The sequence below is a fragment of the Prunus persica genome, chromosome G3, assembly GCF_000346465.2.
Source record: "Prunus persica cultivar Lovell chromosome G3, Prunus_persica_NCBIv2, whole genome shotgun sequence".
NCBI lineage: Eukaryota > Viridiplantae > Streptophyta > Magnoliopsida > Rosales > Rosaceae > Prunus > Prunus persica.
In genome coordinates this window covers 9,583,271-9,596,763 of record NC_034011.1, presented here as the reverse complement: position 1 = coordinate 9,596,763, position 13,493 = coordinate 9,583,271, and the positions used below count along the sequence as shown (strand labels likewise).

Here is a 13,493-nt window from a genome sequence, read left to right as displayed (position 1 = left end):
CAATTAATTTATGCTAATCATCAAACCAACTTTCATGTTCTGACAAAAACAAAACAGCTATTATGTCTTTTTTTTAAGTCTTGTTTTGTCAAGAGCGAAATCATTGAAAAGCGGCCCAACTTATATCCAATCAGTTATGCTAAAGTGGGTATTTCTAGCAGAAGATATATTAGCAATACATTTAAGTCATAAATCCTTGTCTCACAATTTCAAAATCCCTCGCTGTTCAATTCTTTGTAAAATAGAGGTACGCCCAACCCTACATCAATCTTAATAAAGAATTATACCTACTGCAGTGACACTATATTTAACAAATTCTGCATTTCCCAAAGGAACTTCAAAAAAATATCATATTTGCTTCCATTGTTTGAAGTATTGGTACGAGTTTCATAGGTTTCTTATTTTAATCCAAACAAAAGCTCAAAGACGAGTTTAAAACCAGATGCACTTAGTATTTCAGTTTTATGATTCAGTTCGAAATTAAAGTTGGGTACTCCGAAAGTTGGAAAACTCAATAGTTATTAGTTACTTACTTGATCTACTCGTAGAACAGTGCAGGCAGCATCTGCAGCATATTTGAGAGCAAAAAACCTGTAGCAAACATCCCAAGAAAGATCAGGCCAAAAAGAAAAAAAGAGCCCAACATAGAATATGATGCCTCTATCCTATAAAACATAACTTTTTAACCCAAAGTTTACTTATAAATCACAGTAATTTCAAAAAGTACATTGAATTCAAATAGATGAATGAAAAACAACTATTTACAATTAATAAAACATCTGATGTGTATGAGTTTGAGATATGAACAACGGTTGGCTTACATGTCGTTATTCCTCCTTAACTGAATCTTCACTTATTGAAAAATACTACAAACCCTTTCATATGGATGTAACTCATACGAAAATCCAGAATGAGAATACATCCACTAAATTGATGGAGGATTTTAAAAAGGTTAGAATCGTCGCTGCATTATCCTCAAGAAACCAACCATTTCTTGAAACCAAAACATAAATAAAGCTTTCAAAATGGATATATAGCTACATCTATATACACAAACAGAATAATGGAGGGAAAAAACACTGAATAACTGGGTTGCATGGAGTAAAGGATTTTGGCAAAGATATGAATTACCACAAATCATGGACTTCAGGCCAAAAAACAAAACTACAAATCATGGACTAGATTAAATATTACAAATGTAGACAACTGCCTAATTATGCCTATTATCCATATTACAACTTCACCACAATACCCCCTCACAAAGCTAAATTAAATTGCACTTTGACATATAACATCAACAGAAGGATACAAGCACCAAACAAATGAACCACTAATAGAAGCAGCAGGAAATCATTGGCTAGCAAAACCTCTGGAAAGGGCATGGGAATTAAAAGAGTCCTCTACCAAATAAATAAATAAAAATTTCTTGACCCAAATTTAATGTACAGAACTTAATCTCATTACACCAAAATCAAATCAAGCATCACAGTTGTAACAACATACAATGTAATGAAAACTTCCACACAAAAAATAAATAAATCATTACAAGACAAAGAAAAGCTTACTTAGTTATGTGGAGGTCCCAAACATTTAGAGCTGACACGTCTCTGCAAACACCGTCTTCCAAGTCGATGCCAACTTTGGTATTTCCTGACGCATGCTCAGCATAGAGGGACGATATGATCTCCATTGCATTACGCCCAGCATTCTCAGCGAGAGTTTTAGGCACCATCTCAAAGCTTTCGCCAAATTTTGCTATAGCATACTGATCCAATCTGCAAAACCATTCTTTCTTTAGTTTGTTATTTCACTAATGCCCAATTGTGACCTATGACTGGACACAAAAAAAAAAAATTAAAAATTTAAGTTCCGATAGTTGGTGTAGGCCTCCAGATTCTACTTTATGCTTTCAGGTACAACATTACATGCATATTATGAAAACCAACAATTCAGATCAATATCAAAGAACTCTAAATGATTCAAATCAAAGTACTTCACAATTACCTATCTCAACCGCACCTTTTTTGGACAAGAACATCCATGATATATCCGTTTCTTTCTTTTGTTCTTTTTAGTGCTAGGAAATTGCTCCATTATGTGTTACCTAAGTTTGATTTAAAACTGTAAAACGGGTGTCCCTCTCTAGTTGGGTTGTAATACCCATGATGCTTCTTTAAGGCATTTTCTAGGAAATTTATTTGGATACCATTTTAAGTTTTTATACATCTTGTATACTTCAATTTACCCCATACCACAATTTCAATAAAATTCCTTATATGATATGCATTCCTTACACTCCAAAGAATCTTGCATAGCAATTTCCACCTCCTTTGAGGATATATCTTTGTTATTGTTGATAATTTCTGTGACTGTACCTTAAAATTTTCATAGAATCAAGCAAAAATATATAATAGTGGTGAAAGTTAGGCATATTGCATACACATTGTGTAAATCACTTAAAAATGAATAAATTCAAAAGCAGAGGCAATTTACCCTGTTTCTTTAAAAGAGAATTCCTTCAGTCTCCTAGCTAACTCAATTTCAGTTGCCGCAGCTCCAGGAACAATACGGCTATCCTTGCACATTGCCTGAAAATGAAATGCATTAAGATAGTAAGATATCGATGACACCTGATCGAAGAATTATTTTAAAAGTTCTAAAGAACCATATGCTAACAATTTCAGAGGTAAAACAAACCCAGCCTAGAAAGACATACAAAATTATAAATGTGCCTTATAATTTACCTTGTAAGTGTTCACTCCATCATCAACTGCTCTTTCAAGGTCATCTAATATACTGTCAGTACTTCCTCGTAGAAGCACAGTGGATACAGAGTTGCCACCTTCTTCATTCTTCACAACAGTGACCTACATATTGGACACGTTAACAAGAAATAAGAAAAACAAATGAGGCATGAATAAGCAAATTTATAGACAAAATACAGTCTGAGGAAACATTTCTTTGCATACCCTAACACCAGCAATTTCCTCCACCGAGACAGAGTCAACATACCCCAGATCATCTGGGTTAGGCTGGCCAAGCTTCAACTGTTACACAAATACAAAGTGTATTAAGAAGCACAAGATAAGTTACACATAAAATATCAAATTCTTGTAAAATTACCATGGCCACGGCACCAGTTGTGCGGCAAAATCGTCTCAATTCAAATTTTGAACTGATTTTCAGCACCATGAGCCTAGAATCAAGAACAAAAAAGTTAAAACACTAAAGGAGTTCAAGGATCTCTAAAAGAGATCCAAATACCCTTAAATGGGTAGTACATAGTGAAAGTGTCTACCTAAACTCATAAGTCCCAGTTTATGCTACAATTACAACATTACTGCATACACACAGCATGAACGCACACGGGACGAAAAAAGTTTAGCAACAAAAAACCCACTGACACTTACTTGTAACGCTCACAAAAATGCAGTGCCATCTCTCCTACTGCTGCTCCACTGACAATTACTTTGGCACCTGAATCTGCAACTGCTTTGATGAGTTCCTCAACTTTAGCTTCTTCAGTTTTTGCATAATTTTCTAGCTACGGGATGACCAAGAAACCACTTATTAGCTAATAACAGATCAACCACATTAAACCTAACGATGCAAATAAATTAAACAGGTAGGCAAAGATAATTTCCAACATCCAAGCCAAACAAGAAAGGAAGATCAACTTTAATATACCGAGACTAATAGTAACAGACATCAGATACCCAGAAAAAAGGTCAAAACATTTTAAAACAAAACCGGTTAGAATAGTTATACAAAAACCAGAGAATTCAAGCACCATTCAATTCAAACACATTTACCAAGAATCAATTTCCTGAAATGAAAAATAAATAATGAGGATAATAATTTAAAAAACGTTGCAAAGGAAGTTGTAGGGGAGAATGATTTTACAATTGCCTGCATGAACAGAAGAGTTCCCAAGTTGTAATCTGCAGATCTAAGATATAAAGCTGAACATTCCCTACATTCTAAGCAGGCTCGATCATACATTAGGTTACACTGCTTATCAGAGTTTTAGGACCCACGTCAACCTTTTGTTTATGAGAAAGAACCAATGTCCACGTAACACTGGTTTAACAGGAAAAACCAAACTCACACATGTAGACATACAGATATATCATTATATAGGTACACGAGTCTGATTCTTAAACATGATCACACAGTTCAAACAATGCGGCAAAAAGTAAAATGCTTGCTTCAAGGCCCAAAACCCAAAGCTAAATTATAAATCCTAAGCCCTAAAACCCAACACCTTACCCTAGAGTACTAATAAACCATGTTGTACTTGTAACAGGGAAAAGAACTATTAAAAAAACCTATAAGGTAAAGGGTATATATGATATATTTATAGGTACATGCACCTTGGACGCATGTATCTAGTACCAAATTATCAATGAAATGTTGAAGAATCAGTACTAAACACAGAATGTAGAACATTTTACTAGGTTACCAGTTGTTAAAAATCCTCATCTCCAATGGGTCTAGAGTTTACTACAATTTCAATCACAAACCAGGAGATTTTAATTGATTTCATAAAAAATTAGTCACCCTCATTTGTAAGTACACTGATATCATGGTTAAGCTAAAAGCTTCGGTTAGGAATCCATAATAAGAAGAGTGGATTCCCTCTTGAAGAAATCATTGTGAGCAGAAAGTAAATGTTTTTCTGCGCTTGCTTTTAGAACTAAAAAAGGATCCTTGCTCCAAAACTACAAGTTATCCAACAAACGCGAAACACAGTATCAACACAGAAGTAATACTAGCCAGCAATCAATTCACAACTAGCTCAAGTGCTACAGACCTAAAGACAAGAATAGTAAAACACCAACACATTCCAGTAATATAGTAATAAAAGTTAAAATTACAGAGTTTTAAATCAAAATTTGAGTCCACAAGACATACATATCTAATATCGAAAGAACCATCCAAAATGGCCATACTATCACAGAAAATGGTAAATCACATTAGAAGACATTAATGTTTCATGTACAGCCCTTTTACAGAAGACAAAGGGGAAATTAAAAAGCAATAACAAGAACCAATAGATTAGAAATAAATTAAACCGTTTGAAACTTATGCATATGTGGCAAAATTTAACTAGTTGCACACAGAATAAGCTTTCAAGAAACTGCCACTAAATCTGACCTTATGGTGTAACCAAAAAATATTTGAACTTATGGAATCAGTTGCATATAACCACAAACACATACATACACACACAGAGGGAGGGAGGGGGAGGCGAGCACTTTAGTCTCCTGCTATATATACAACATAGAAGGCTTCTCTCTATAATAACTTCAACACAGAGAGAACCTTCCTCTTCAACAATTACCTGGTCAGCAGAATGAATTAGGACAGTTCCTTTGGTCTCCGTTGCAGAGGTATCAACGCCACTAACAAACACAGCAACCTGAAAAGGTATAACAGAATATTAAAGCTGAGAAACCTGAACCTTTCAAAAATACATTTAGACCACATAACACGGCTAAAGGGTTCTTATAATAAAATATTGCAACTGGATCACACAATTAAAAACAGATGTGACCAAGTACAAAGTTAAACAGAAGCACATTGCAAGTTAAACAGAATGAGAACACTATAAAGTTAGTCAATATTATTCATATCAGCAATTCGAAATATTATTAACAATTTTGGCTCACAAAACCCAATCTAGTTTAATAATTCAAAAAATAGAGAAATTAAACATTTTAAGAACACTTTTAACAGATATACGTACAATTCATGAAGCACAAATCGCAAAATTTATCTGCTATATATAAGTTAAATAACAAATACAAATGAAACCAAAAAATTACTCTTGGTTATATCACCATAATTCCCCTTAGGGCAACTTTAAGTATATACAAAAAAATTTGTACCAAATCACCACATAATAAGAAACCATAAATCTGTACTAAGCTTGAAAAATTATTGAAACGCTTGTGATTATAAGTGAACGTCCACCAATCTCTTATATGTTGAGTTTTCAATGGTACATTTTACCGTTTTGCCTTATTTGACACAATTTTCCCGCTACGAGAAACAAAGAATAGATACTTCAAATTTGTGGAAATCGGTATCAACCAAAGAAAGGACCCAAAAAATAAACAATGTTAGCCTTTGTAATGCTCAAGTCACATGCATATAGAAAAGCAAAAATCTAAATAGTCAAAGGTATGGTGCATTCCTCTGAACTTTAATATATGAAGCGCTGCATGTAATGACAAGAAGGCTGCTGCACATTTTGAGTATAGCATATTATTGAAGACTGCCTAAAATTAGTGTTTTCAAGGTAAGATCATGAAATCGGAAGTCATAATCATCACAGTTATAAGAAACTAAAAGAATCACTGTTATGTGGTACATAACCATCCAATATTCATGCCATTATTTGTTCTGATTCCAAAGGATTGAAGTATGACAACCTTTTTTTATTTATTTATGGAAATCGAAATGTGACAACTTGGGAAGAGGGCATTGTATGGTACACAGCAGACCAACACCTATCCAATCCTAACTGGTATTTGCTTTGATTAATTATCATCAGTTTTACATCATAACAAGTCAACAAACCTACCGTTTCCATAGATTTTTCTTACATCATACTATCTAACACAAGCAAACAGCAATTCAACATAGGCAGCTGGCACTGGCAATCACAAACCACCTTGATGACATTTAAAGGTAACAAAAAGGCATGATAATCATGCTCATTTTCCTGTTATAATCATTGCATATCTTCTTCCTCACACCCTATATTTCATGCTGCAAGTTTCAATAAAGTACACTCCCATCCATCATTTACAAGAAATTTGATATTAGATTCAAAATAATACCCACAGGAACCAGTAAATTGTGTCTTTATAACAAAAGCCAAAGGTAAAGAATACTGAACCACTCACAAAATGGTGCTAAAAGACTCAAAGTAATTAGAGAAAGTTGACCAAAAAGTAATTAGAGAAAGACTAAATCTGCCAAAGACCATGAACAAACAGAGCACATCATTTAATGCTATAACATACATATGTTATGAAAAAGTTATAATACATATCAATAAAAGACTGCTAACCTTGGCCTTCTCCATTCGCTTTATACTCCCCACGGCATCAGTTTTCAACACCATGCCTCGAACTACTGTACAATTATGCAAACCCCCTCCCACAATCTTTGCAACACGTACATTATCCACATTAAAGTTTGCTGGGTTCTTGGGACATACTTGTATGCATGCCTATATTGTCCAATCAAAGAGTTACTATTAGAATTTGCTTACAAAAGTGACATGCTATTCTTCTTTTCTTTTCCTTTTCTTTGCTTCTAAATAGCTGGGTAGCTGACATAGAAAATAAGCAATAACAAATAAGAGTATGCAAGTTATAATTACATCTGCGACAAGTGAGGATAAGATATCTTCTTGTCCGAATTGCTTGCTGGCAACAGCAGCTTTCATTCTACAAACCACTTCTTCTTTGTTGCGAACATCCATTTTCTCAGAACCTTCCTCAACCAGTTCATCTAAGATTTCAATAGTCTGAAATATCCCAAAAATAAAAATAAAATCAGAACGGAAGATTTCCAATAAACCCAAATGGGTAAACAGTCAGCAAATCATTTGAATAACCTTTGTGATAGCTTTATTGTATCCACTAATGATCTCACTTGGGTGCAGGCCCATCCTTATAAGCTCCTCTGCGTTTTGCAGGAGCTCCCCAGCAAAAGAAATGGTCAGATTAGCACCGTCACCGATTTCTTCTTGTTGAGCCCTGCCTGCCAAAACCAACAGCTTGGCAGCAGGATGCTGAACCTCAAGCTCATTGACAATGGTGGCAGCATCATTTGTCACAAAGAGCTTGTCCAAATGATTGATTACCATCTTATTCATACCTGAGCAGTAATGAATACAAACAAGTTTTAAGAAATTAACTGATTTCAAATCTGATCAACTGAGACTCTGAGTTTTAGAGTAAGAAAGCAATACCATTGGGACCCAGAGAAGTTCGAGTGATGGTAGAGAGTTGCTTGCAGGCATCGATGTTCTTCACTACCGCTTCGTCCAAGCCGGAGAGGTGCTTGTGCCCCTCCTTCAGCATCGACTGTATACCGTAGGGCTGCATTGCGAACTACTTCTTTCTTTCTGTTTTCACCAAAACCCTAACCCTAAACCTCTCCTGCCTGCAACTAAAAGCGCTTTTCGTTTTCGAAACAGACAGCGCGGAGCTCCTTCCCTTTTCAAAAATAACACCTCCAACCTTTTCCAAAGAACTATACTAAGAAGCCCTTGGGCTGGTGACGGAGGTTGATAGTCAGGGTTCGAACTTGGAATGCCCTCCCATAAAAGTGAAAAGGATTAATATCACAAAACTTTACTAAGGTTTACGAAACTATAAGAATGCACCTTTAATTTTTTTTATGTTATTTATAGTTCTTAAGGTTAGTATGTGTACTCACAAATAGTCCATGCCGCTAGGTTTCATAAAAAACTATGTTAATTTGCTAACGTGGCATATAATATATATCACAAAACATCCCTGAGATTCACACATCTATCACAAATGGTTCCTGCGAATTTTTTTTATTTTTTCATTTAAAATTCATAAAATTTTGGTTTTTTTTTAATTTTAAATTATTTAAAAATATATATTATATTTTAAAGACACGTGATACTATATTATTGGAGATGTGTGCTTCACATATATGCCACATTTGTGCTTGAATAATCTATAATAATAAAAAAAAACAAATTGAAAATCCAAGAAAATATCAAAAAATATGACATTAAATTTAATAAAACAACAATTACAAAAATTTTACCTCGTTGCCAAGATTTTCGCAGCTTCGAACGTTGTTACTCGCTTTTACCAACGCATCTCTCTATTTGCCTAACTCTTTATTCAAATAAATTCACCTACTAGCCAAGGCCATTTTCGTACGAGGCAAACCCGATCTTTCACAAAGTTCTCCATGAATTTTTCTCCACATATGAGAGAACTTCATCACATTGTCAGTGATCAGGCAATGACCAACTTGGACACAACACTCACATAACAAAACATCTACCATGGTTGTCCACGAGCCTCCAGCTTCAATTGAAGAGGCCATTTGTATTTTTACACAAATGAAATTTAGTAGTAGAAAATTTGGTGTGGAAAATGAATAATATTTGAATGAGAAGAATTCGTATGAAGAATTTGTGTGAAAAGTAAATAATATTGGTAGGTATTTATATATTAAAAAAATTCAAAATTTTTGGTACTTTTTTCAATTTTTATGTCGTTGGATAGCAGTGGAAGAATGGATTGGACACCCCAGGCAGCACCACGTGAATTTTATCTATTTGGGGAAAGTATGCACTAACCTCAGCAATAAAAATTCAAAATATTTTTTTTTACCGTTGGTGTGCGTGATGTGCACGGTCCCCACGTGTACGTCACATGCCAACGGTAAAAAAATTTTGATTTCTTGTGCTGACGTCGTCATTGGTGACGTCATAGCCCTCAGGCAGGAGGGTGGGCTAATTTTGCCTTGGGCCTTGGCCTGGTTGGTGGAGTCCATCTCTTGTCCTGGCAAGAATGGGACGCTGGAAACACGAATGAAGGCCTAGGGGCCTCTTGCCCGGGCTAGGGCATCTAGTTGGAAATGCTCAAACATGACCCAATAAATAATTTATAACATGCACAAAATTTACTCAGATCAACCCGCACAATAAAAAAATCGGGTCAAATTCGAGTCAGTCCACCAAGCCAAGATTAATAAATGGATAGGTGTGAGGCAAACTGTTTGTTAGCTTACTCAACTCATTTTGTGTCAACCCGTCACATTTAAAATGTTTAATTTTGTTAGTTTACACATAAGATGTATAACATAATACATGCAATATAATAATAATAATTTTAAACTCCAATTTCATAAGTCAATCAATGTAAACTCATAACTATTACTTATATATATATATATATAATAAACTTTTTTTAAAATAAACAATATTCTAAACTAGGGGTGGGCACTCAAACCGGCGAACCGGAAATCTGAATCGAACCGCACTGAACCAAACCGGGAAAAAATCGAGTTGACCAAAAAGTCAAAAACCGGTCAAAAACCGAACCGGACCGGTTTGGAACGGTTCCGGATCCGATTCCATGTCTTCAAAAATCGAACCGGGCCGAACCGAACCAGTGAAACTAAAAAAATATATAATTTCAATATATATTTATATTTAATGCTATATTTTTAATTTCACTAAAAAAAACCTAATATTTATCCAAGTTCAATGTCAAAATATCTCTCTTTTCTCACTTTAATATTTATTTTTTTATATGAAATTGAATAATTTGTTAATTTTTAAGTAAAAAAATAAAATTTCAGTTGAGAATTGTATTAAAAAATAATTTTTATAATCCGGTTCAAAACCGAACCGGAACCGAAACCGATTCGAACCGAACCGGACAGTTTTTGAAATTTTTTTTATTAAAACCGAACCGAACCAAACCGGATGAATAGTATCGGATCGGTTCTAATTTGAGGCAAAAACCGGTCCAAACCGAACCGTGCCCACCCCTATTCTAAACTACTCTATTCTCTAGAGATGGGGACTTGAACTTGTGTGCAAGAGTGTGAGCACATTGCCTAACCCACATATGCATAAACACTAAACATCTTGTTTTTTAATAATTTAATCATATTATTATTTTAATTTCAACACTATATTCATCTATCTACTATCTTAGATTAGGACATACATAATGAATACTTAAATCATTAAACCGCATTGAATTAACATAAAGAAAATCGAACTTAGGGAATAATAAGCAAACACCAATGTAAACTTGATTGTTACCCTTAAATGACCTGACACTATCCAATAAAAATTTGAATGAATAACTTGCGCAGTTTTTCCTTGTTATCTCTTAACGGAAGCAGATATATTAGATTCACATACATGGATGTGGTTGGACATAGCCAAGGTCTAAAATATCGATGATATCGGAAATATCGGTAGTCCAAAAATATGGAAATTTCGATGGAAATATCGGGATATTATCGATATCGATAAAAATTGAATAAAAACCACGGAAATTGTAAGAAAAACTTGGAAATTTTTATTGAAACTTTGGAGAATGTTCATTTAGTCAATTATCAATGAGTTTATCACAAAAAATTAGAAGGAAATGCATTGCATGATGGATTTAACTAATTTAAGTTGATTATACAGCAAGCGGGCAAACACTATGAGTGTAAAAAATTTGTAATAATTAATGAAAAAAGATTAAATACACCGTAATCATTTATATATAATGATTTACTATAATATTTTACACTTTATACATTGCATGATAAGATACATGAGTGACTTAGTACCACATAGAGTTCCTACGAGGTTCAAAATTTTCACTATCTTCATCATCTCTATGTGTAGAGTAAGTGTATTTTGAAGAGTAGTCATCAAATGATAAATCCCCAAAATAGTTTTGCATGTAATTGTTAACATACCACCCATATAAATATAAATATTTTAGCATATTATCACAAAAACATAAGTGATATGGTGTTTAAGGTGTTGGAGGAGTAAAATGGGAGGGGTTCATATCCCCTTTGTGCTTTTTTCTCCCCTTTTTCCCTTTTTTTTTTTAAAAAAAAAACTTTTTTTTTCCTTCACATCGATATTTTCGATATTTTCGATATTTTAGCGATATTACACCGATATTTTGACAAAATATTGCTGAAATGTGAGCGAAATTATCGACATCGATATTTTCCGATATTATCGTCGATATTGTCGATATTTATACGATATGTACATGGATATGTTTCGAAATATCCGTGATTCGAAAAAACCGAAATATCCTCGATATTTCCTCGATATTATCGATATTTCATACTATGGACATAGCAACGTGCATAGAGTAAACATGGCAAAACCAACTTTGAAAAAGTCACATGCTTATTCTGTCCCCACCATCATCTGCTTCAACTCATTATTCTTTAAAAGATTCTTCCCAACCAAAAAAGAATTTCGCATCTTTACAATGTGTTGCTCTCCATGGATCTGGTGAAATCAACTTCCTCTCCTCCATCCTTAACACCCATTATGTGCACGAGATCATCCACAAATATCTTAAGTGTTTTTCCATGTAGCATGATTGATGATTCAGAAGGATTGAGTTTATCAATCAAAAAATGACACATTGAATAAGATTGTTCTCCGCACTTCATTTCCAACAATGAAACAAATCTCATTTCTTGAATAACTGCTTTTTTCTCATCACTTAAAACATTTATAGTGTCATTTAGATCCTTTCGACTGCATCATGTGACTATCTTCAAACAACTCTTGTTCGAGGCGTTCGTTGAAGGTTTTTTAGGTTCATACTTTGCTTTCCGAGTAAAATCCAACTGTTGCCACATATAATCGATTTCCTTCTTAGTCTGAGGAAGAAAAAAAAATAAAATTCAATCAATTCATTATAAGTTGTGAGTTAACGTCTCTATTTAAATGTATTCTTGCCAATTTTCACATTAGTATCCATCTTCTCCACTATTTTTTGTTGCTTCATTTCATCGCCCTTTATTTTCCTATTTAAAACATTCACATTTAGTTAGTCCTATAAAAAGTACTTAATATAAAGTTGTTTAACACTTACAAATAGTTAAAATAACTGGTCTTGCAACCAATCATCGTCTTTGACTGGTCTCTTGTTGTTTTTGGCTCTTTGCCCTTATTATGCACATCACTGTTCTTTCCTACCATTTTATAATTCCAATTAATGATGACCTGTATTAAACAAGAAAAACATTGTATCATATCAAATAAACTCAATCGAAAATAATAACATGTCAACTCATATGCAAATTGTCAAATTATATCAAACAAACTCAATAGGAAAATAACATTTTAACTCATATGCAATTGCCAAGAGGGATATGAAATTGCAGGACCCTTAGGCCATCCCCAATGGGGGCTCTATTTGGGGCTCAACTACCACAAGGCTCTCATAAATACAAACTCTTCTTAAAAAGGCATCCCCAATGGTGCAAATTAGGGCTCTAAAACTTGAAGCCCAACCGGAGTAGTAGCTAAATGTATGAGCTTGGTTGTAGCCCTTGAAATCGAGTGGGACCCACGAATTAAAAAAGCTGCAACCCACTTTTTTGGTCTTTCTCACTTACCTGCGATTGTACAAGGCCTACTTGACATTTATTTGGTTTGTCAATAGCATGTTGACCCACATCCATTAACCAAATTTTCAAAGCTGTGTCAACAGCTATATTACAAAGGACATAAACAGGCAAAATTATGTCCAACAGCTATAAACGGTCATATTGTGTCTTCTTTTTAAAAATAAAAATAAATAGATTTGCAACTCAATTCTCCCTATAAATATCCACCATATCTCTCCTAATTTTTACACACCACAACATCTTTATCACTCTTGCTCAATTTGTCAAATTTTTTCACACACTAGATTATTTAATTTTTTGTAATT

The 13,493-nt window shown here is 34.1% G+C and overlaps 1 protein-coding gene across 1 annotated transcript; it reads right to left on the bottom strand.

Moving 5' to 3' along the window:
• Nucleotides 498-8,314, bottom strand: LOC18783118 (T-complex protein 1 subunit theta). Its single transcript, XM_007216634.2, has 12 exons — nt 7,991-8,314; nt 7,634-7,896; nt 7,397-7,543; nt 7,082-7,243; nt 5,345-5,422; nt 3,411-3,544; nt 3,124-3,196; nt 2,970-3,047; nt 2,745-2,867; nt 2,494-2,588; nt 1,566-1,775; nt 498-591 (listed from the first exon to the last, which is right to left on the bottom strand). Exons 1-12 carry the CDS (start codon nt 8,124-8,126, stop codon nt 522-524), a joined length of 1,569 nt encoding a protein of 522 aa, XP_007216696.2. The 5' UTR covers nt 8,127-8,314; the 3' UTR covers nt 498-521.

Excerpts from the sequence above, each read along its gene's own strand:
- LOC18783118 (XM_007216634.2), bottom strand. The coding sequence starts at position 8,126 with ATGCAGCCCTACGGTATACAGTCGATGCTGAAGGAGGGGCACAAGCAC. Across the intron at positions 7,897-7,990 it reads AACTTCTCTGGGTCCCAATG|GTATGAATAAGATGGTAATC; the intron begins GTATTGCTTTCT and ends ATTACTGCTCAG. Across the intron at positions 592-1,565 it reads TGGGACCTCCACATAACTAA|GTTTTTTGCTCTCAAATATG; the intron begins GTAAGCTTTTCT and ends TGTTTGCTACAG.